The sequence below is a fragment of the Pseudorca crassidens genome, chromosome 9 (assembly GCF_039906515.1).
Source record: "Pseudorca crassidens isolate mPseCra1 chromosome 9, mPseCra1.hap1, whole genome shotgun sequence".
In the NCBI taxonomy this organism is placed as follows: Eukaryota; Metazoa; Chordata; class Mammalia; order Artiodactyla; family Delphinidae; genus Pseudorca; species Pseudorca crassidens.
Window position 1 is genome coordinate 55,039,635 of NC_090304.1, and position 23,564 is coordinate 55,063,198.

General features: G+C 54.4%; 1 protein-coding gene across 9 annotated transcripts; it reads right to left on the minus strand.

Annotated features, from left to right (window-relative positions):
* Positions 1–127: 127 nt before the first annotated feature.
* On the minus strand, positions 128–23,342 carry LRRC32 (leucine rich repeat containing 32). 9 transcript variants are annotated; one of them, XR_010946200.1, is made up of 5 exons: positions 23,184–23,342; positions 18,421–18,511; positions 12,153–14,102; positions 8,870–9,058; positions 128–8,623 (listed from the first exon to the last, which is right to left on the minus strand). XR_010946200.1 is itself a non-coding variant. In XM_067750426.1 (4 exons), exons 2-3 carry the CDS (start codon positions 18,505–18,507, stop codon positions 12,198–12,200), a joined length of 1,992 nt encoding a protein of 663 aa, XP_067606527.1. In that variant the 5' UTR covers positions 18,508–18,511; positions 23,184–23,342; the 3' UTR covers positions 128–8,623; positions 12,153–12,197. The 9 variants fall into 9 exon arrangements, 8 of the variants coding, with proteins under 8 accessions (XP_067606527.1, XP_067606528.1, XP_067606523.1 ...); XM_067750426.1 differs by lacking the exon at positions 8,870–9,058; XM_067750427.1 differs by lacking the exons at positions 128–8,623; positions 8,870–9,058 and adding an exon at positions 10,023–10,159.
* Between the last annotated feature and the right edge of the window lie 222 nt (positions 23,343–23,564).

The following is a 23,564-nucleotide window of genomic DNA, read 5'->3' on the forward strand; positions in this document are numbered from 1 at the left end:
AAAGGTAAAAAAAAAGTCCAGTCCAATTAAAATTAAAACTTCAATCTCTGGGGAAAAATATTTGAAAAGACATATCTGACAAAAGACTATTATCCAAAATATACAAAGAACACTTAAAACTCAATAATAAGAAAACAAACTGCACAATTTATTAAATGTGCAAAATACCTGAATAGACAACTCACCAAAGAAGATATACCAACTGCATGAAAATCATATGTTATCAAGGAATTACAAGTTAAAACAACGAGATAATACTACAGACCTATTTGAATATCCAAAATCCAAAACGCTGACAACACCAAATGCTGGAGAGGATGTGGAGCAACAGGAACTCTCATTCATTGCTGGTGGGAATGCAAAATGGTACAGTCACTGTGGAAGAGAGTTTGACAGTTTCTTACAAAACTAAACATACTTTTACTATATGATCCATCAATTGCACTCCTTGGTATTTACCCAAATGAGCTGAAAATTTACGTCCACACAAAAACCTGCACACAGATGTTTATAGCAGCTTTATTCATAATTGCTAAAACTTGGAAGCAACCAAGATGTCCTTCAGTAGGTGAATAAACAAATAAACTATGTACATCCAGACAATGGAATACTATTCAGAGCTAAAGGGAAATGAGCTATCAAACCATGAAGACAGGGAGGAAGTTTAAATGCATATCAGTGAGTGAAAGAAGCCAATCTGAAATGGCTACATACTGTATGATTCCAATTATATGACATTCTGGAAAAGGCAAAACCATGGAGACAGTAAAAAGATCAGTAGTTGCCAGAGGCTGCAGGGAGAAGGAGATGAACAGGCAGAGCATGGAGGAGTTTTGGGGAAGTGACACTGTTCTGTATGATGTTATGATGGTGGACACCTGTCATTATACATTTGTCCAAACCCATAGAATGTCCAACACCAAGAGTGAACCCTAATGTAAACTATGGACTCTGGGTGATAATGATGTGTCAGTATAGGTTCATCAGTTATAACAAATGTACCGTTGTGGTGGCCATGTCAGTGGGGAGAGGTTGTGCCTTTTGGGGGACAGGGAATATGTGAGAACTCTCTGTACTCTCTGCTCAATTTTGCTGTGAACCTAAAACTGCTCGTTAAAAAGTCTGTGAAAACAAAACAAAATTTTAGTCTCCTACTACACTCCTATTAAATGGATTAAAAAGGACGACAACGATACCAAGTTGTTAGTGAAGATGAACAGCAACTGGAACTCTTATTCATGGCTGGCGGGAAGTGAAAACTGAACAGTCACTTTGGAAAACAGTTTGTCAGCATCTCTGGAAGTTAAACACACACTTGCCATGGGACCCAACACTCCCACTCCTGGGTATTTACCCAAGAGAAAGGAAAACTTATGCTCACCCAAAAACCTCTAGGTGAATGTTTATACCAGCTTTATTTATAATTCCAGCCCCAAACTGGAAACAACTCAAATGTTCTTCAGTAGGTGAATGGTTGGACAAAGTGTCATACATCCACTCAGCAGAATACTACTCAGTAATGGCAAGGAACCTTGATACTTTCAGCAACATGGATGACTCTCAGATGGGTTGTACTAAGTGAAAGAGCCGAGACTCAAAAGGCTACATACTGTGTGGTTTCATTTATATGGAAGAAGCAAAACTATGGCAGAAAACAGGTCAGTGATCGCTAGGGACTGGGGATGGAGGAAAGAGTTGACGACATTGGGGTGCAAGGGAACTTTCTGGGCTGATGGGAATGCTTTACATCGTGACTGTGCTGGTGGCTACCTAACTGTTATGAGTTTGTCAAAACTCATAGAACTGTACATTAAGGGTGAATTTTACCGTATGTAAATTATATCTCAATTACACAAAAAGACAAATGAACAGAATTTCTCAAAACTTCTTCTCCTTCCCTACAGCTCCCAGACAGATACACTTCAGAAACACATGATGGGAAAAGGAAGGTTTGAGGCAAACAATTTTGGGATTTTTGTGGAACCCCCTTTGTGGTCTCTGCCAGCTGGTCCCTGGGCTCGGGGCACATACCCCTGACTGATCACCTGTCCCTGCCCTCTCCATTCCTGCTGAGGGGTTCTTCTATAGCGTCCCCTTGTCCTGGAGGGCAGACTTCTTGGGCAGGGATATTTTGCGATGACTCAGGCCCAGCTACCGTGCACTGTGTCCAGTTGGTCCCCTAAGAAACATTCCTCTCTTTTGTTGCCAAACTCTGGAAGCACAGGCTGCTCCCACAGCAGTCCCCACCCCCGGTTTGGGCTACCCCCAGGGGCAGCTCCCACCGTCCTCTCGTCTTCAGACTTTTCCATCTGAGAGGTGGGCTCAGGCTCTGTGTCCTCTCAGCTCCAGGGAAGCCCCGGTGGCCAGGCTTGAGCCTTGTGTGGTGAAGCACAGCACTTGGACAACTCCCTCCATGGCAAGTCTCAGTCCCTTTCCTCCTCTCCCAGGTCGGAGTGAGTCTGGAGGCAGGTGATGGGGTGAGGACATCTTAATCTCTGCCCGAGTCCTGCTGGGTTGTGTCTGGTGCTTCTTCTTCTTTTTTTTTGTTTTTTTGTTTTTTGCTGTACGCGGGCCTCTCACTGTTGTGGCCTCTCCCGTTGCGGAGCGCAGGCTCCGGACGCGCAGGCTCAGCGGCCACGGCTCACGGACCCAGCCGCTCCGCGGCACGTGGGATCTTCCCGGACCGGGGCACGAACCCGTGTCCCCTGCATCGGCAGGCGGACTCTCAACCACTGTGCCACCAGGGAAGCCCTGGTGCTGCTTTTGAGGTTCTGGGGGACAGCAGCAATTCTGAGACAGGAAAGTCCCATTTAGCATACAATTACACATAACTAGCATGTTATTTTAACAAAACTGGGATCTTTCTTACACATGTTGTATAATCTGCTTTTCCACTTCACACTATGTTTTGAGCATCTTTTCATGTCAGTAAGCACACCTCTACATTCACACCCTTTTAAATGACTGATCAGTATTCCCTTGTATGGCGGTATTGTAATTTACTATACTGAACCCTGATTGTCGGCTGTTTCAGGTTGTTTCTAATTTTAGGTTATTATTAACAATGCTATGCTTGTCTATTTACATGCAGCTGATGGTGCTTTAGCGGCAGGATCCTCACTTGCTCAGAACCTTTCCACATGCCCAGGAGAGGAGTCTGGCAATATTATATTCATGATTTTGTCTTCTTTTTGTAAGAAGGGACCTCTAAATTGTATGAGCTTCGGGCTCCACAAAAGCTGGATGTGCCCTTGGCTATGATAAACAAGCTCACAGTCGTTTTTCTTTGGCTACGTCTAGAAGTGTAGCCAGAATTGCTGGGTTGAAGCAAAAGCGCATTTTTAAGATTCCTGGAACATATTGCCAAGTAGCCCTCCAGAAACACTGATCGAATTTACACCCCATCCCTGCCCTGGCCAAGATACCCAAGCATGTGTTGATTTCTATGGGATTGTAGTTCCCTGTTACTGTGGCTTGGTTGTAGCTGCCATTAGCATTTTCTCCCCAAAGCAGGGGTCTTGACCTGAGATCCCTGAGACACAAGGGTAGAATTCCTGGGGCTGTGAACCTGGATGAGAAAAATTTACATCTTTCTTTTCATCATTAGCATTTAGTTGAAGTGTAATAGCTCTTTCCATCATGAATGTGGGCCACAAATCCCTGAAGCATTACTAGGACCTGTGACGTTAGCAGTTCCACTACCAACAGAAATCAGAGATGTTTTCATGTCTTGTTAGAGCTGTTGAAGGTCTCTCAAAATATCGTTCATGCTCAACAGTGCTTCAAAATTACAGTAATTATTAGATCTGCAACTAGGTTTTGGTATTTAATGTGTTAATTAAAGAACATGTATTACCCAATTACCATTATTTTTTAATATTTTGAAAACTGCATTCAGTAGGATTGATTTCCTTTGTAATCATGCATTTTTGTTTTGTTTTATGAATTAAAAAACGTTATTCTGAAAAGGGGTCCACAGGCTCATCAGACTGCCAGAGGGTTCACGCACAATCAAGGTCAGAACACTTGCCGTGTGGGACTCTTGACTCGCATGTTCTTGAAACTTGTGCATGATACAAAAGGAAAGGAATTAAACTTTCATGACTGCTGCCTGGAGCCAGGCTCTGTGTCAGGTGCTGGGGTACAGAGGGGGCAGGATGGCCCCCTGCCCTTGAGGAGCTCACAGTCTAGGTGGGAGATGCAATTTCACAGCTCCTGCCACTCACTGTCCTGTGGGCTGGGGATTCAGGTTCTCAGCTTTTCCAGGATTTTAAGAAAATCATATGTCCATATTTATATATGGTCCCATATAAAACAACTCTTTCAATTTTTTAAATGTTGGCAACCAATCCAGATTTTTATAAACCACTGTGTGGGCCAAATAAAGCATGACTGAGGGCTAAATCTGGCCCACAGGCCACCAGTTTTCAACCTTTGCTCTAGGAGGAGAACAGAATTCCAGTTAAGGTGGAAAAAATTCATTCTGTGGAACAAAGCAGCAAGGATTGAGCCCCCATACACACCTCCACTCTGCTCCTGCAAACCAGAGAGAAAAGGAATTGGAGCCCTGGTCTTGGGAAGAGAAAACATGTGAGAAGGAGCTCTGTGGTGGGCAATGTCGGTGGGGCGGGATCCCTGCAACCTGGCTGCAGTCCAGGTGAGGAGAGGCCTGGCCGGAGGCAGATGATACTGTGGTGAGGGCATCAAGGGAGCTATGGGAACAATGCGGTCAATTAGGTGATTGTATACCCAGAAAACGCAAGAGCCTCTAGCAGAGAAACAAAAACCAAAAACAAATGTAAAAACAAAACAAACAACAATTTAAAAAAAAAACCTATTTGAATTAAGACAATTGATAAGGTTATTGGCTATAAGATAAATATACAGGGGCTTCCCTTGTGGTGCAGTGGTTGAGAGTCTGTCTGCCGATGCAGGGGACGCGGGTTTGTGCCCCGGTCCGGGAAGATCCCACATGCCGTGGAGCGGCTGGGCCCGTGAGCCATGGCCGCTGAGCCTGCGTGTCCGGAGCCTGTGCTCCGCAACGGGAGAGGCCACGACAGTGAGAGGCCCGCGTACCGAAAAAAAAAAAAAAGCAAGATGCAGGAAACCATATATTATATGATCCCATTTTTATAAAACAGTGATACATGCATAAGTTTATTTGCATATAATTTAAATGTATCTGTCAATGGTGACTTGATTATGGAGAAAATATACAGAAGGTTAGACAGGAGAACGCTAGTAAGCTACCTAGGGTGAAAGAATATGGTTGGTGCAAGCTGACATGGGTGGCTCAGGAATGGCAGAGAGAACAAAGCCCACGTCACCGCCCCACCCCAAATAAAGCAGGGGCCTTTGGAACTTGACTTTCTTACCCTGTAGCCTAGCCAGTCCCTCACCCCCACAATGCTTGACTCCTGGCACCCATCCCTTGGCCATCCCTCCCCACCACCCCTTATGGGTGGCCTTCCATATTTTTCTCCATGATTCTAGAATGGGACAGCCAAGGCACTGAGGGCAGGGGAAGGGCAGGGGAAGCCCAGGAGGGTCCCAGGGTAGGGGGACCTTTCAATGCATGAGAATGGACCTCAGGGTCTAAAGTGCAGCTCTTGCAAATTCATGCGAGTGAGGGGAAGAGGCTAGAAGGAATATTAATTCACTCACTCATCTTAAGTCCTCCTTCAGTCTCAGCTTACAGAGTCCATCCTCAGAGAGGACTTCTCTGAGTCTGCCCATTTCATTCTGTCTCCCTATTATTTTCTCTCATAATACTCATCAAAGTTTGCCATTTTGTCTTTATTCTTGTGTGTGTGTGTGTGTGTGTGCGCGCGCGCGCGCACGCGCGCGCGCACGCACCTGCGCACAGTCATGTATTTAATGCCTATTCCCCTCCCCGCCAAATAAACAGCACCACCAGCACCACCAGAGGAGGGAGCTTGTATGTACAGCACAGTATGTCAGTTGAATTCAATAATTTCCTATTATCCTCTTTTTCATTGACTCACTCTTTTATTCATTTATTCCCTTATTCATTCCAGAAACGTGCTCTTGGCCAGTGACTTTTCCCCTGATCTGAGTCTTCCACTTTCTAGGGTGGCTTTCTGGGGGGAGGTGGGAGTGGGAACGTGACTGCATGATTCTGGGAATGCATCCACAACCTGGGAGAGCTGGGTGAGTCTGAAGCTCTCCAGGGAAGGAGGGAAGATTCCAAAAAGCTAGAGGGTCAGAGCGAAAGGTGCTGGAGGATCAGAGAGGACAGAGTTGGGAGTGACAGGGTGAAGGATGCACAAAGGGAGACTCTTCTTTGCCCCCACCCTCACATCTTCCCACTGCCCAGCTTTTGCTCTGGCAGTCTGCTCCGTCTGGAAGAGGCTCTCCCCATCTCCACATGCTGAAATGCTACCCTTCCCTGCAGGGCCAGCCCAGATGTCCTCGAGGTCTCCTCTGAATCCTCCAGCTGGAAGGGCCGCTCCCTGCTGCAAACAAACTCCCAGAACACAAAGTCTGGACCTCCCTCGTGGCGCTGACCACTTCCTGCTTGGGCTGTAGTGTGACCCCTCCCTCCGCCCAATAGGCAGAGGCTCTGCCTGCCTGTTCCCAGGGATCCCGCAGGGCCCAGGGCCCAGCGTCAAGCAGATGCTCAAGCCTAACATGTGAACAGCACTGCGTGTTTGGGGGGGGGTGCAGTGATCATGACCCCATTTCACAGATGGGGAAATGGAGGCACAGACCAGGGGCACGACTTGCTCCCAAAGCAAAGCGGCAGCACAGCCTAGACTCAGCCCTGCATTTCTGGTCCCAGAGGCAGGGCTCTTTCCAGGGCAGCTTGGTGGGAGGTGGGAGTGGGGTGGGGTGGGGTGGGAGCTGGGTCCTGAGAACCAGCAGGCCAGAGAAATTTGGAGTTCGAATGGCCAAGTTCAGGGAAAGCACAGCTGGGGAGGAGCCAAGGTATTTATTATGCTTGGTTTCCAGCTCCAAACAGAGCTGATGGATGGAGCTGCTCCAGTTCCTATAAACAGCTCGGGCCTCCCTCCCCTCCACCCCTCCACGTTCTCAGCACCACAGCTCCAACTCATCCCAGTGAGAGTGGGGTGGGGGAGAGATGACCAAGGGAGGAGAAGGAGAAGAGAAGAGGGGTTGGGGGGAGAGAGGAGGATGAAGAAGAGAAAGGGTCCTAGAGGCAAGAGGAACTGAGGGGAATGAGAGTGGTGAGAGAAGATTCCTGTTCCCCTGGGCAGCCCACACCCTGCAGTCCCTCTGTGTCCTCTACGTTCCTGGGGTCTGTCTGAGAAGTTTATCACCCATTCTTGGTCTGAGGGCTGATGTTAATCCCCACAAGTGTTTAGGTCCTGGAGGGCAGGGCCATCCATTCAGGAAACCTTTCCTGAACTTGCCTCTGTGTTGGCTCGGGCCCAGGGGACACAGAAGGGTCTCTGGGTAAGACCTCCTTCCAGGAGCTCCCGGTCTGGTGGTGGATCAGGCAGACATCCCAGTGTTGTGGCCCCGGGCAGCCCAGGGCTGATGGCAGCTGGAGGAGGGAAATCAGGGCAGTCTCCCCAGAGGAGGTGATGCAGGTAAGCATTGAAAAAGGAGGAGTTTGGCAGGGGGGTCAGGGTAGGTGAGACATTTCAAGTAGAAGAGGTGGGAGAGAGCCAGAATTGGGAGGGTCAGGAAGCAGTGCTGCCTAATGGTTAAGATTGCTGGCTCCAGAGAGGAGCAGGGCAAACCTGGGCTCAAGTCTCAGCCCTAGTACTTGACAGCTGTGGCATCTTGAGTCTCAGTTTCTCTAAAGTGAGGATGATAATAATAGAAATCTCTCCAAAGAGTGTTAGAATTATATACGACCGTGTACATCAAGTATTCAGCGCAGGGCCCACCTGGAAGTGCTCTGTCAGCTCTGAATAGGAGGTGGGAGGTGGCCAGAGAGAGATGAGGATGGAGGGCCGCAGGGACCCGGACTCGCAGGGCCTCTGAGCTGCTAAACAACAGGGGCACAGAAAGCAGACTCTGGATCCTGGATCCTGGGGGATTGTGCCAGCACAGGGAACTGACCGGGGGAGGCATCTGGTGGGCCAGGGATGCCGGCTTCCTCTCCTCCTACCCGGCCTGCGAGCCCGGCTCTTGCTGGGCCGGGTCCTCGTGGATTGAGTGAGCCAGGTGACCTGACACCACAGTCTGTCTGTGACAGGGGCTGTGCAAGGGCATCCTCTCGCCCTGGAACTTGCCGGATGCTCCGATGACCTAGTTGGCAGCTGTGTCCACGTTCGGCTGAAAACAGGAATTTCTGCCTTGCTGGGGTCTTGGTCAGGTGAGCAAAGTCCCCTGTTTGCCAGGAAAAGGGGTTAGGGGCCTGGTGGGCTCCCAGGTTCCCAGAGTCCTGGGTTGAGCTCAGCCCATGCTACTGCCCTCCTGCAGGCCTTCGGGCAGCACCTACTGTGTGCCAGGGCATTGCGTCACATACCCTCTCACCGCCTAGCCCCATCCATGAAATAGGCATTTCAGTTTTTCCTTTGGAGAGTAGGAGCTGGGAGCAGCAACTGGGAGCGAGAGGTCACAGCCAGGGAGGAAGCTGGGCTGGAGAAATCTCCAGGACGCTTGCGGATGGGGGAGGCAGAGCTGGAGCCTGTGGGAGAGGAGGTGGAGAAGAGAAGGTTGGCACCTGCAAAGGGGGTGATGTCTGGGTGTCAGGCAGCTGAGAACGGGAGGCGGGGCCACATGAAGACAAGCACAAGGGGCTGCAAAGTGGGAGACCAGGGGGACCACTCCCTGCCCTCTAGACTCTACCTCAGCCCGTTGCCTGACTCCCACCCCCACCCCAGGTGAGGTGGCTCTTGTCCCCTTCCCCAGAGCCCACAGCCCACACCCTCACCCTCCAACCCCCTTCTGGGAACCACGCATGCTCTTCTTCTGGCCCCTCTTGGTTCTTCCAAGTTCAACCTTGAACTGCAGCCTGGCCGCTCACTCTCAATCCTCCAGTCCCTGGGAGACCTTTAACTCTCTAGCTGGGGAGGCCTCTGGTGTCAGGGTACCGGGGCTGGACGCTCAGGAGAGGCTGGGGCTGGAGACAGAGATGTGGGCATTGTCAGAGTGATGGGGTGGCTACGTCAGTGAGGGCGATGGCATTCCTGAGAGAAGCGTCCTGCTGATCGCCATTCTGATGATGAGCGTGGAGCAGAGCCTGAGAGGAAGGCACCTGGGGTCCTAGATGTCGGAAGAGTGTGCCGAGGGGGAGGTGTGGGTGATGGGGGGATAGAGGTGAGGGGCCCCGCAGCTTGGTGACCTCAGCTGGGGGGGAAGGGGGACAGCTGGAGGCGGCCTGGGATGGGTTGGGATGGAGGGGAGGGAGAGGAAGCTACTTTCCCTAGAAGTTTACCCATGAAGGAGGGAAGGAAAGGGGAAAGTGGCTTAAGGGTCTCCTTACTGTTTGTAAGATGGGCAAGACTTGAGCACAGCTGAAGTCTGAGAGGAAGAAGCAAACAGAGAGGAAAGGCTGAAGGAGAGGAAAGAGAGAAAATGGAGCTGCAGAGGAGGGAAAGGCGCTCAGCGGCTCCTGCTGGAAGTCACTTTTCTCAGTGGTGGGTGGGGAGTGGGGTTTGCTGAGCGTGAGGGGACAGAGGTGTGGCAGGGACACGATGGGGGCTGAGGCACCCAGGTCCAGGATGGTGGTGACCCAGAGCCTCCGTCTCCCACCCAGCGGGCCTCAGCCTGTCTCCCCAGGGGTTTCCCATGAGGCTTCAACGGCTGGAAGGGAAGTAGAGGAGGGCAGGGTTCAAGTGGACGCAATGATTACCCGCAGCAAGGAGGAGGCCGGCAGGCTGCACTGTTTCTCCAAAATCCGTTTTTAATACATTCACGTGGGTTACACAAAGAGCTGGCCCCGAGGCCTGGGTTGTAGCCTGGGTCCTGGGGAGTGAGAGCAGCATTGTGTAGTGTTCTCAAAGATCAGGCATGCAGGGGCCCACACCTTGCCCTCCAGGCCTGAGGAAGAGTGTTTGTGTGCAGTGAGCACCTGTGGTCATGATCCCAAACAGAAATGGACCCGCCGGCTGCCCCACTTGCCACCAGGGCCCCGGGCTGGGGCCAAGCCACCAGGCTCTAGCCCCGGCTCTGCCGTTGACTCCCTGAGTCCTCGACCTGCTCTGGGCCTCAGTTTTCTCATCTGTAAAATGGGGTGGAGAGAGGGGCATTTTCATCATCTCACACTTTACCGAGCACCATCGTGAGCCTGAGTGCGGGCCAAGCACAGGTAAGAGGGTGAAGACAATGACACAGGGTCCCGGGATTAATCCCAGGGCTTCCTTTCTTCCCAGACGGCCCACGATTTCATGGGTATGAGAAACAGGGGGTTATATCTGGATGGGATTTTTTTTTTTTTTTTTTTTTTGCGGTACGCGGACCTCTCACTGCTATGGCCTCTCCCTTTGCAGAGCACAGGCTCCAGACGCGCAGGCTCAGCGGCCATGGCCCACGGGCCCAGCCGCTCCGCAGCATGTGGGATCTTCCCGGACCGGGGCACGAACCCGCGTCCCCTGCATCGGCAGGCGGACTCTCAACCCCTGCGCCACCAGGGAAGCCCCTGGATGGGATTTTTCTATCCATTTTTCTACGGGAAAAAAAAGTCCCTGCATGATGAGGACTAGTAAGCGAGTTTGGAGCCAGCATCACCTTGTGATGTGACAGCTGAGAGAGAAGGAAACCATTCAGGTCTAACCACCAAGCCCCGCCCCCCACCCCCTCAATGAGGTCTGAATCCACCTTGTTTCACAGGCGCTGCCACTGACCTGTGCAGCTCTGAGCAAGTCCCATTCTCTTCCTCAGTCTTAGCCTCCGTACCTGTGCAACAGGGAGGTTGGACTCAATGGTTTCAAAGTCCAGGCTATGCTCAAAGGAGGGAGAGGGAAGGAGGGCACGCAAGAGCAAGAAGAGAAAAAGGAGAGCCCGCCTAGTCTGCAAATGAGGGAAGAAGGGAAAATGAGGCACAGAAGGAGGAGAGGGCCTGCGGCTGCCCATCTTCCCTCTGCCCGCCTGGGAGAGAGGAGGGAGAGGAGCGGGTGGGTGTGCACGGCACAGGACGCTCCCGGGCCTTGTTCCTGTCCGCCTAACAGCCTGCAGCCCCTGCAGTGGCCAAGCTCAGGCTCTGGACTCAGGAGGATGTGAGTCTGGAGCTCAGTTCCGGCATTTCTTAGCTGGAGGTCCCTGGAGGGAGACTTTTGGGGCCTCTTGTAAAATGGGATAAAATATGAACCTCAGAGGGTTGTCATAAAGAGGCAGATGCAGGCTTGGGTTTGTCACCACTGCCAAGTGTGGTGCCGAACGGAACCAGACACCTAAGGTTCTCACTCCTGGCTCAGCAGCCAGGGTGAGGCTGGGATGGAGCAGGGCGGCCTGGGCAGGGAGTAGCGGGGCTAGGGCAGTATCTTGGCCGGTGTGTGCAACACGAGAGTGCCAGGTAGGGAAAGAGCCTGCCCGGAGCAGGAAACGGAATGGTCCAGCACTGGGCTGGAGCCCAGGGAGAGCGCCTCTTAACCAGGCCCTGCTGGAGCTGCCGCAGCCCGCCGAATAGCACTGGATCCAAGCCTTAGGGGGCTCCAGCTCTCTTCCGGTCACAAGCTTTTTATGTTCCAGAGCAGCTGGAAGTCATTATCAGAAGATGTGACGAACGGTCTGCTTGGACACCTCTCAGACAAATCCTCCTGGTCGGCATTGCCTCTCTCTTACCCTGGCCCAGCAGGGCCATCCACACTCAGCCAGCTGGGGCTGCAGAGCTTTGGGGCCCTGGCTTCCACGCTCTGTGTGGTCACCGCAACCACCTCCCCACCCAGACTGGGCGATGCTGAGGGCAGGGATGTGTCTCATTCCCTGGCGTCCCCCGTGCCCAGGGCAGGGTGTGGCACAAAACAGACGCCTGGTGAAGATGTGTTGATCCGATGGGTTAACCTTACACTCTGTCACTCCTGCAAGCTGCCCATCTTCCAGCTTCCACAGCTGGACCACACGTGCGCCCTGTGAAGTGAGTCACCTACTGATGCAGCAGGATACAGGGACAGGAGCCCTGGGCTGGGACTGAGAGACCAGGGTTCTTGGATCCTGGCTCACTGGGTAATCTTGGGTCAGTCCCCACCCTTCTCCGTGCCTCTGGCTCCCCCACTGACCTGGCAGGGTCCCCCGACAGAGCTGGTCTGTAGCCCGCAGCCTCTCTAGGCTTTGTACTGCTGGTTGAACTTCTGCCGGCGGACACAGCAGCAGGCGGCCAGCGTGGTGAGAAGGATGGCACACACCAGGGCGAAGGTGAGGATGATGATGAGGTTGACGTTCTTGAGCCCCCCCTTCTCACAGTCCTCAGGACGCACGTGACTCAGGGACACCTCTTCCTGGGAGCCGAAGCGGCAGATCAGGTCCTGGGTGGCGTCCACGTCCACACGGCCCTGGTGCAGCTGGGCCGCCAGCCAGCCGTTGCCGCAGCAGCTGAGGGGGTTCCCCTGCAGGTAGAGGCGCCGCAGGCTGGTCTCCAGGCCGCCCATGGCGCTGCCCGGCAGGAGGCTGAAGCTGTTGTTCCTTAGGTCCAGCACCTCCAAGGACACGGCCTGCGTCCAGGTAGGCAGGCGGCTCAGGCGGTTCTCTGCCAGATTGAGCCGCTTGAGGCAGCTGAAGCAGGGCAGGTCCACCTGCAGGACGGCCAGCCCGTTGCCCTGCAAGGCCAGCACCTCCAGGGAGCCCTCCAGGCCCGCCAAGGCCCCTGTGGCCACATCCAGCCCAGGGTTGGCGGAGAGGTCCAGCTCGGTCAGCGGAGTGTGGAGGAAGGCACCTGCCCGGAGCGTCTCCATCTCATTGTCCGCCAGGTTCAGGACGCGGAGGGAGGAGACGCCAGAGAAGGCCACACAGCCCACGGGTCCAGGCTCACCTGGGCCCCCGCAGGGGCTGACCCGGTTCCCCTGCAGGTTGAGCCTCTGCAGGCTGGCCAGGCCAGCGAAGGTGTACGGGGGCAGGTCCCGCAGGGCGTTGTCCTGTAGGAGCAGCGTCTGCAGAGACCCCAGGGCCCTGGCACCCAGCTCCAGCGTCTCCAGCGCATTGTGGCTCATGTCCAGGAGTGCGAGGCAAGGCAAGGAGCCCACGCGCGGGGCCTCAAAGGCCCGCAAGCAGTTCCGGCTGAGGTTCAGGAAGCGCAGGGAAGTCAGGTGCTCAAGAAAGCCCTCGGGGACGAGCTCAATCTCATTGTAGCTCAGATCCAGATTCAAGAGCTGAGAGAGGGGCTGGGTGCTGGCGTTGCGGCCGGGGTTAGAGAAGGGCAAGGCGGACCAGCCCTCGGAAGGCGCGTGAAGGCCCTCGCCGCCCTGGGGCGGCCCCGCAGGGAGGCGGATGAGGTTGTTAGACACGTTCAGGTAGATGAGTCTCGGAAGTGCGGCCAGGTCGGGGAAGTGGAGCAGTTTGTTCTCCCGCAGGTCAAGCCAGGCGAGCTGATACTGGGCCCGGGGCTCCGGGGCCGTCTGAAAGGCCTCAATACTGTTGCAGCTCAGGTCTAGGACCCGCAGCTGCTGCAGGCTGAAGTCGGAGATGCAGGTGAGGGAGTTCCTGGAGAGGTTGAGGTGTGCCAGGTGGGGCAGGGCCTCGAAGGCTCCGTCCTCGATGTCCATCAGCACGTTGCTGTGAAGGTCCAGCCGCTCGAGCGCGGGCGTGCCCCAGAAGGTGTGGCGGCCCAGGCGCGTCAGGCTGTTCTCCGCCAGCGAGAGGCTGCGCAGGGCGGGTGCCTCCGCCAGCAGCCGCTCCGCCAGGCCACTGTACAGGCTGTTGCCAGACAGGTCCAGGGACGTCAGGTGTGGCAGGGGACCCAGACCCCCAGTGCTCAGCGCCGTGCCCACCGCCAGGCGGTTGTGGGCCAGGTTGAGGTGCTCCAGGTGGGGCAGGGCCTGGAAGACCCCTGGCTGGAGGAAGCTAATCTCGTTGGCGCTCAGGTCCAGGTGAAGAAGCGCTGTGTAGAAGCCCAGGGGCGAGGCCAGGATGCTCCGCAGCTGGTTCCCAGACAGGTCGAGGACCTCAATGTCCCGTGGGAGCACCGAGGGGACCTGGAGTAGGCCAAGGCCCCGGCACAAGACTTCCTTGTCCACCTGGGGAGGCGGAGGGCAGGGAGAGCAGTGGGCATTAGTGGGTGCTGTAGGAGGGGCAACCAGACACGTGCCTCTAGGAAGTATGACTGGAGCCGCCACCAGGCCTGGCCAGGCCTCTCCTCTGTCCTCCCAGCGTGCGCGCCGTCCTCCCCCCAGCCTAATCACCCCATGTCTGCATTACCCCTACTCTGCTCCCTGTCTCCGGTACCCAGTACGGTGGTGCTGGCATCAGGGAGGGACTCAAGGAAGCTTTGATTGGTAGACAGACAGAGAGATGATAGACAGATAGAAGGACAAATGCACTAACAAAATACTCTATACTGATTATTATCCCATTTTAGAGGACACTAAGCCATGTATCACCGAGAGTGCCCCAGAGCCAGTGAGGAGCGGGGCCAGCTGGGACCCAGGCCTCCTGGTTCCACATCCCAGTTTCTTTCCATGGACCCAGAGAGTTAAACTTACCCAGCTGATGTTCTACTAGAAACCACTTTGGGAGAAATGTTTCCAAAAGGGGAAAATGCTATTTGCACTCCTGTCATCGGTGTTAATTTTGGTCTCTCACCCTCAGATCTCATTCAAGCCCTCACTCCACGGGGCAGAGCTCTGGTCCCAGAGCCTGCCTTCCTTGCTGACACTCACCAGATGACCTCGTTCTGCTGCTGCCCCCACCCCCACCAGTGGCTTCACTTTGCATGGTCCAGTCCAGATGGGCCCCTGGAGATGGGGTAGGGGGCAGGAAAAGATGACCAGAGTCTCAACCCACATTCTTTGATGACAAGACTGATTTTGCTGTGTCACATTACCACTCTGGTTTCTTATCCAGAATGTAACTCATCCTTCCCCAGCACCCATTCAGCATTTCATATTTTATTTCGCATTTTCAGACCCCTGGTCTCACTGGATCTTCACAATAGCTTGCCCGTCAAATCTGATCACCCCTCTTTAAGAAACCCAAGGTTAGAGAGGGGAAGGGAGGCCCCAGAATCATCCGGCTGGTGAGGAAGAGAGCTGGCTTTTGAACCCCAGTCTCTTAACAACCAAAGACCCCACTTTTGTCCCTCCATCACATGTGCCTTCAGGGGTCAGAAATCTTTCCATGGAAATGCAATGTCCCTCTGTCTTTTCCCACACACCAGGAACCCTAGCCTTTCCCAGCGAAGGCTCCGGCTTCCATAACCACCAAGCTCAGGCCCACTCCGCCCTGGCCTCTCTGTCTCCACTGACCCCTTTCCGCCAGCCAAATGCATGGCAACTGTTCAAAAACTCCACTCTGACTGTGCTGCCCTCGGCTTAAACCCCTTCCGGGCAAAGTCCAGCACCCTCAGCAGAGCTCAAGGCTGTCTGTGGCCCCTGCTGACCTGTCCCCTCTCCTCCCAACCCACTCCAGCCCAGCCCACACCTGCCCACTGCCCACTGTGCCCTCCCACACCCACCTCTGGGCCTCCTCCTTGCTGTTCCCTGTGCTGGTTATGTTCTTCCCAACCAGATCAGCATGGTGAACTCTGTGTGCTGAGCTCCAAGGTCTCCTCCACCTGGAAGCCTTCCCTGACTGCCGGGCAGGTCGGGGCCTCCTCTGGGCTCTCACAGCCCCTGTGCTTCCTCTCTCATAGCTTTGGCCCCCTGAATTGTGACTGTTTGTGTGCAGACCTGCTAGACAGTAAGTTCAGGGCAAACAGGGTTTGACTGAGTGACTACTGTGGACCTGGGCCATAGAAAGTGCTCAGTATATCTTTCAGTGAATGAAAGAGTCACAGACATCATCAGCTTAGTAAAAGTCTGAGGGATTGACTGAATCACCTTTTTGAAAGGAAAAGAAAAGAGATGATGAATATATTCAGACTAGAGTCAAAGACCGTCAGAGCAAAAAGGGTCCAGCCCACCCACTGCCCAGATGGGGAGACTGAGCCTAAAGATGGCAGTGACCTACACAAGGTCACAGCAAGTCAGTGGCTGAGCCGACAGGGCAGGAACACCAGCCTGGGTGTTCCCCAGCTGGCCCAGCTCTCAGCTTCCTCCCAAGAGCTCCAAGGTGAAGCGGGGGGTGGGTGGGGGGAGAGGAACGGACTGCCCTCCATCAGGCAGTGCGACTCTTCCAGCTCCATGTGGCTTCCGACTCCACGGTACTGCCCTACTCAGAGGCCCGAGGACACCCCTGCAGTTGGGCACCCATGCAAACTGGAATCCCACCCCGGCCACCCTGCCAGACCTGCTTGGCTCCGTGCCCCATCCTCCCTCACAACCGTCTCTGCCAGCTGGGGCCACTGGGCACAGCCTGCCTATCCGTATCCTCAGCTCCGCAAACCATCCTGATTAAAGAAGAAACAGCAAAATGAACACAAACACAGTGTGTGTTGGGGGATGGGGCTTAACCCACCTGCAAGCCCACACCCCGTTTCACCCCAGAGGCAATACTCAAAGGCTCCTTGGGGTACCAGCTCCTGAGAGCTGAGGCGGGACTCAAAGCTAGCCAAGTCCAGCACCTAATCCTGCTTTCTGCCCAGTGCCCAGGACCCCTGTCACAGAGGCCCAGAGGGACTGCTACAAGGCACAAGGCAGGCCTGCCCAGCTCTCCAGTCCAGTCTAGGAAGGAGCTTGAAGGCGTGGGCAGCTCTCAGAACCCCATTTGTCGGGTACCCACCGCTCCCTGAGCTCCAAGCTGAGTGACTTATTTGGAGAGGGGTCTTGGGGGCATCAGCCCTTAATCAAGTTCAGAGCTTCCCCGATGACCCCCTGTCTACTCTCTGGTATGCCAGGACTCCGCTGTCCAGCTCTTTTTTTTTTTTTAGAGGGAAGAGGGTGTCACTCATCACCATTTTACCACCTGCACATAGAAGGGAAGCAGGGTAGGGAGAGTTACCCGGCAGTGGGCAGCATGAGCTCGGGAGAGATGGGTTCGAATCTTGGCTCTGTTACCTCCTATCAGTATGACCTTGTGGGTCATATCTCTTCTCCCAGCCTTGGCTTCCTCGGCTGAAAAGAAGAGTTTTCTCTCATAAAATGAGAGAAAGCCCTTAGCGTGGAGCAGGCCCCTTGTTAGCCCTCGGCACGTGGCAATTCGTTTTTACTATTTTAAAAAGCATCAAAACCGCTTCCACGGGAGTTCAGAAATTGCTTTCCTGCCTGTTACCTCATTTGCCCCAAATCCAAAGCCCACCCAGTTCCCCTCTGCCTGTTGTGTGGCCCAGACCCTTTATCTCTCTGAGTCTACTGCCCCAGGTGGATGTGGGGCTGCATTTGGTGACGTCTGAGGCCTTCTCTGCCTGTTATTCTGGGTGCTGGGAATCCCAGAAGGGCTCCAAGGAGTAAGAAGTGAGGTGGCAACAGCAGGACACTGCAAACCCCAGGGAAGGGGTGCAGGGCCCTGGCTGCCATCTCATCCAGCCTCCAAGAGCAGCTGTCCATCTTGTGCCGTAAGCTTCCAGTCTCAGGGCCAGGTGGGGCCCCTGGAGGGCCAGTCCCTTCCCCAGCACAAGCTCTGGTCTTGACTTCAATGATTGCCCAGCCTTACGAGTGGACCTAGAGGGTTCCTTTTCTCTGTACCCCACAGGGTCACAGTAACCTCAGGGCTAGTCTCCCTGACTCCTGTCAGGAAAATGGAACAAAGTGAATCAAACCTGGTCGCTGCCCTTGAGAAGCTCTTGGTCTGGTAGCTGAGACAGGTGTGGACCATTCAGCAACTTACCCTATGCACTCAATATTGAGATGGAAGGAAGCTTAGGGCTGTGGGGGCCCCAAAAGGGATCAAACAGAACCAGGTCGGCCTGGAAGGGGTCAGGGGAAGCTTCCTGGAGAAGGCAGCATTTGACTCCGGCACTAATAAGTGAGAGGCATCACGGCAGAGATGTGGCAGATGGGCTCGAGTTAAGGAGCCCAGTTAGGAAAGGGGATTCGTCCCCCGAAGGGGCCTAGTACAGAAGAGCCTTTCCCAGATGCCCACTCTAAATTCCCCACACATATACCTATGCCTTGTCAGCCAGCTAGACCCACTGCCCTTTGGGGGCAGCTTGAAGGGATAGAGTCCAATATTGGCCCTAGTTGAATGACCTTGGACAAGTTACCCAACTTCTCCAAGCCTCAGTTTCCAACTCTATAAAATTGGAGTAATGGTACTTACCCAGCAGGATTAACAGTAAACAAGGCATTTAAGCATTCTAGTAGGTACTCATTAAATGCAAGGTTTAAAGGCATTAAATGCATTCCCCTTCCTTTTCTGACCCCTCTAGCCTCTGGCTTCTGGGGCTGGGGCAGTAGGACACCCCCGGGCAAGGGGTAGGGGGAGACAGGGAGTTCTCCCTGCCAAGGCAGAGCTTCTTACCTTCTTACAGGGCACCTTGTCTCGGTGTTGGGAGGTAGCCAGGCCCAGGGTCAGCACGGCCAGAAGCAGCAGGATCCGGTGGCTCATGGCTCTGCACAGGGCAGGAGGAAAGGGGAAGGCTGTAAGACCACAGGCTCCTTCCCACCGCTCCTTCCTGTCTGTACCTGCCCTCAGGGAACCCCAGACCGCAGCTGTAGCTGGACCAAAGGTGCTCTGAATGGGGCACCTTGTGAAGGAGATGGGAAAAAGGGCTGCAGCCCATCACAAAGGGCCTTCAGTGCCAGGCCAAGGAGCTAGGCCATTACCCTGGACAAGAGTATTTAAGCAGTGGGTGACATGGTCAGATTTGGGTTTCAAAAGACCCTACCTGGAAGACAGCCTGGAGGAGGTGAGCAGGAGGGAGAGGGACCCTAAGGGCTGCCCTGGCCAAGCTCAGGGCTGGGGTGGGGTGAGGTGGGGAGCTAGGCCTCTGACTCCAGTTCCACCCAGGCCACAAGCAGGTCCCCCCATCCTAGCTCTTCAAGCCCCAAACGGAATTCCTCAATCCCCCCACCCGCAGACCTTTATTTTGCCCTTTCTCTTTTGATTTTCTGGTTGTCGAGTCCCTGCCATTGTTTGAAGGTTGGGCCTGGAGCCTTGACAGGAAGCCCCGCCAGGAGGCCTGCCCTGCCCCCAGCACTGCGGGCTGTGGACTTCCCCAGGAACAGGCTGCCAGGCCCTTAACTTTCACTGAAGCCACCGCCCACGCAGTGGGACACCCAGGCATGCTGGGCCAGCCCTTCTCTCCATGAGCAGCGGGGCTGAGGTTGAGGGGGACCACAAAGCCCTCAGGAGGGTCACATCCCAGTGCTGCTAGGGGCTCATTCACTGAGAACCTGGGCCAAGTGCTAGGAATACACAGCTCAATCCATCAATTTCATTCATTCATTCATTCATTCACTCACACCTTTACTGAATGCCTCCTCTTGTCTGGTTCTGTCCTGGGAACTGGGGACACAAATAAAGGCACAGAAGAGACCATAATACATACAAAACATTAACAAGGAGAGACACATAACGCCCTCCAAGAGCACTGGACCCAGTCACCCACACCAGACTGCTCCCTCTGTCTCCTCCACTGACCTGCTCTGTGACTTTGTACAAGTCACTTCACCTCTCTGAGCCTCAGTTTCCTCTTCTGAGGCTAATGCCAACCTTGAAGTTTTGTTAAAGATCAAACGAGACATATTCTATGCCACTTACAGAGCCCTCATTATGCACCAGGCACTCTTCTTGACACTTTACATGTATGGACTCATTTAATCTTTCCAATAATTCAACGACTTGGTTCCATGATCACCATTCTTACTGTGCATGCAGGAAAACTGAGGCTCAGAGAAATTAAGCAACATGCCCAAGGTCACACAGCTAACAAGGGGCAGGCCCAGGAAGTCGGGCTCCTGGGTCTGTGCCCTTAACCTCTACACTATAAGGTCTCCTGCAGGTAATCAATAAATAAGTGCTGAACTGTGACTCTGAGGGGTGTTTTGGAAGAGGCATTTATAGAAGCTTTATGGCTGAGTCTTTACTGTTAGAACCCATAAACATCCTTGCTATGAATTTAAATGAAGGTGGGTGCTCTGAGGTCCTTTCTGGTTCCAACAGGCAAAGGCCCGAGCCGAGCCGTGTCTTTTAAGCCCTGTTCCCTGGGTTCTCCCGGGGCCATGGACCCCCTGCCCCACAGATGTCCTCCTCTCACCTGCATTACAGGTTGGGTTTTCACAGGAAATTTGGTTCTGCTGTTTAAAAAGCAGAACATCACCACCCTTTTGAATGCTAGGGTACTCAGAACTGAGTGGAAACCCCTCAGCGGGGCTTCGAGGCCCTTGGGGAGTGCTCCCTGCCCAGCCAGCTCTTCTCTCCAGCTTCATTTCTCACTGTCCCTTCTCCCACTCTGTGTTCTGGAAGCCTCATACTTCCTTCAGTTCTCTGAGCATCTTTTCACTGCCCCAAACCCTCACTTCCTCCCCTCTCTTGTGCTGAATACCTCTTCATCCTTTGGGTCTCAGCCTAGATGTCACCTCCTCCAAGAAGCCTTCTCTGGTTTCCCAAGTCTGGGCTATATATTGGCATTGAGCACTTCATCACTCCGTGGTTCCCTCCCCTTTACCAACCCCCCCCCCCGGCCGCACCACCACCACCATGGGAAGTGCCCCCAGGGCAGAGGGGCCTCACTCTCCTCTGGGAACCATCTTACACTGTGCAGGCTGGGGAAGGCGCTGAGAATTGAAATGAGGCGCCTCGGTGACATGGTGACGCTGGTGAGAGCAGTTTTTCTCCTGGACTCTCCCTTCACCTCCCTGCCACACTCCTTCCCCCCATCAGCAGGTTCTGTCTGCTTTCCCTAAAACACAGACTCTGGATCTGCCTACCTCCCTCCTCCATCACTGCCACAGACTGAGGCACCACCACGACCCTGGGCCTCGACCCCAGCAACAACCTGACCTCTTTTAGTCTGTCCTAAGCATGGCAGCATGAGTGACGTCTTTCATGAATCTCACTGCTTGAAAACCTCCCATAAAATCGAAGCTTATACAATCTCCTCTCTGACTCCATCTACCATGTGCTCTTCCCTCACCAAATTCTAGCTTTCTCACCATCCCTCAAACACAGCAAGTGCATTCTTGCCTCAGGGCCTTTGCCCTTGCTGCTCCCTCCACCTGGAATGCTCTTGCCCAGATCTGCACGTGTTTTATTGTTTTCCTCTCATTGATCATTTCCCGATCATTTATTTCTTATTCTATGAGAACAGGGATCTATTAAGCGGTGCTCACTAAAAGTCTACCGAACAAACAGCAAAGTGAGGGGTAGCAGTCCACGGCAAAGGGCTGAGCAGTGAGTGCGAGGTGAGGATAAGGAAGGACCTGGATTAGTTCTGAACCTGAGGGCACTGCTGCCCAAAGGGGCACTCGTTTCCCCCTGCCCTGCCTGCCAAATTCCACTCTATCCCTGAGGTGAGCATCTGAGCCTCCAGGAGGGCCCCTCCCTGCAGCACGTGGAACTCCACCCTGCCATCTAACAGAAAGGGGCCCCTCGGCAGTGGACACCCTTGAGCAGTGCCCTAGACACAGTGTGGAGAATTTGAGAGTTACTTGCTCTCAAGAGGGAGGATTGGGATAATTGAGACCCAGTCTCCCATCCAGACTCTACTGCCCACCAGCCCTGCTCCCTGGGGCAAGTCCCTTAAGCTTTCAGGGTCTCAGTGTCCCATCTGTAGGGCAAGCAGCCTGGTTCCTGTTTTGCCACTGTTTGACCCCAATGGTTGTGATGACCAAGCTGAGAATGGCTGTGAAGTCACCCTAGACACATATTGTCTTTCCCAGCTGGGACAAACCCACAGGGCTGAGCAGCCCAGGCGAGGTAAGGAGTGCTGAAGAGGGAGGCCCCAGGCCAGCAGACAAGTGGCCTAGGCAAGAGGACGCAGGACACATCTTAGGACACTGACTGGGGGGGGAAGTGCCAAAGAATATGCGTGTGTGTGCGTGTGTGCACGCGCACAATGTGGGGAGGGAGAGAGAGAGAGAGAGAGAGAGAGAAAGGGGGCGGAGGGCAACACCTACTACCATAATAAGCCCACCCCTAGTGTTTAAGGATGTTAGATACTCTTCTAAGCACTTGACCTATATCATTTCATTTAATTCTCACAACAAGCCAGTGAAGCAGTTACTATAATTTCCATTGTACAGATGAGAACACTGAGGCTCAGAAAGGTGAAGTGACTTACCCCATAGTTACCCAGCTCATAAGTGTTTTGGGATTTAGCCCCAGGTCTGTATGACCCAAATGCTGTGTTTTCTCCAGCACGTGCTGAGCTGCTGGCCCCCTATAGAGTTTGTCCATGAGGAAAATAAGGCTCAGAGAGGTGACGTACTCAAAGTCACACAGGCAGTAAATGGCAGAATCAGGATCAGAATCCAGCCTGTCTGCCTCCAAAGCAAATGTTTCCACACCACCAGGCCAAGACCTCCCTCTCTAACCCCCTCCAACCAACCCCCAACCCCAGCAGACAGGCTCACAGTGCTGGGCTCTAGGGTGCTCCTCTCCCTCCTCTCAGCCTGGATCACTGGCAGAGTGGGGTCCTGGGAGAGCTGCTGTGGACGTTCCCAGCCAGCAGTGAATCACTAAGGGCAAGCCCCATTCTGGAGACATGTGCATCCCACGGGGGAATTAGACCTTAACCCAAAGGAATGTGGCTGTGATGGCGGAATTTCAGGCAGCTGAGGGTGGGGGTGGGGGTCCCTCACGTCTTACCACCCATGAAGAAGGCTGGCTGCGGAGCTCCTTGGAGGGAGGTGGGTGCCACCCCCCCCATCCCCGCCCCTAGAGATGGGCAGGCTATCTGGCGCGGTGGGATGGGAAGACTCACGCCCGGCCAGGGTCAGAGGGCAGTAGCAGACCAGATTCAAATCCCGGATTGCCCTTGACTAGCTGTGTGTTCCCTGCTCAAGTGCTGGCCTTTTAGCGCTTGTTTTCCCATCTGTCAAATGGGAACGCCTGCCTCGCCCTTCGCGGGAAAGATTCGCTGAGCTAGGAGCCTTGGAGACTTCTGGAGTCAACCCTGGCTCCACGCGCAAAGCAGGGGGCGGTGGCGGGAGGGGACTGTTGAAGTTCCGCGTCTCGATGGACTAGTCCCAGCCCAGCTCCGCGCCGGGTGCTCGAGAGGGGCGCGGGACCGCCGGTTCCCCGAGGGGGCCGGCCAGCCTCGCCCGCTGGGCGGCTCCTACCTGGCTCAGCGCGGCCGCCGCTCCTCTCCCGGGCAGCCCCGGCACATTTTGCGCAAACCTGCCCTCCCCGTCCCACCCCGCGCCAGACCCCGGGGTCACGGCCCGAGGAGGCGCACGGCCGCTCCACCGCCCCACGGGAACCGGACCCGCGAGAGGGCAGCTCGGGCTCCAATTTAAATACCTCTCCCGCCGACCCGCCCCACCACGCCCCCCCCTCGGCCCAGCCGCGGGGTCCTAGCGCCGGGCCGGCACGCCCCCGTGTGACTCGGTTTATCCGGAACCCGCGAGGGGGTGAAGCTTTTTCTTGACGCTGAAACCCGGACTGGGAAGGGGCGGGTCGAAGTGGGCGGGATGAAAGGGCGGGGATGGAGAGGGGTCGCT

Coding starts and splice junctions, on each gene's coding strand:
- LRRC32 (XM_067750426.1), bottom strand. CDS start 18,507: ATGAGCCACCGGATCCTGCTGCTTCTGGCCGTGCTGACCCTGGGCCTG. Junction 14,103..18,420: donor ACAAGGTGCCCTGTAAGAAG/GTAAGAAGCTCT, acceptor CCGCCTCCCCAG/GTGGACAAGGAAGTCTTGTG.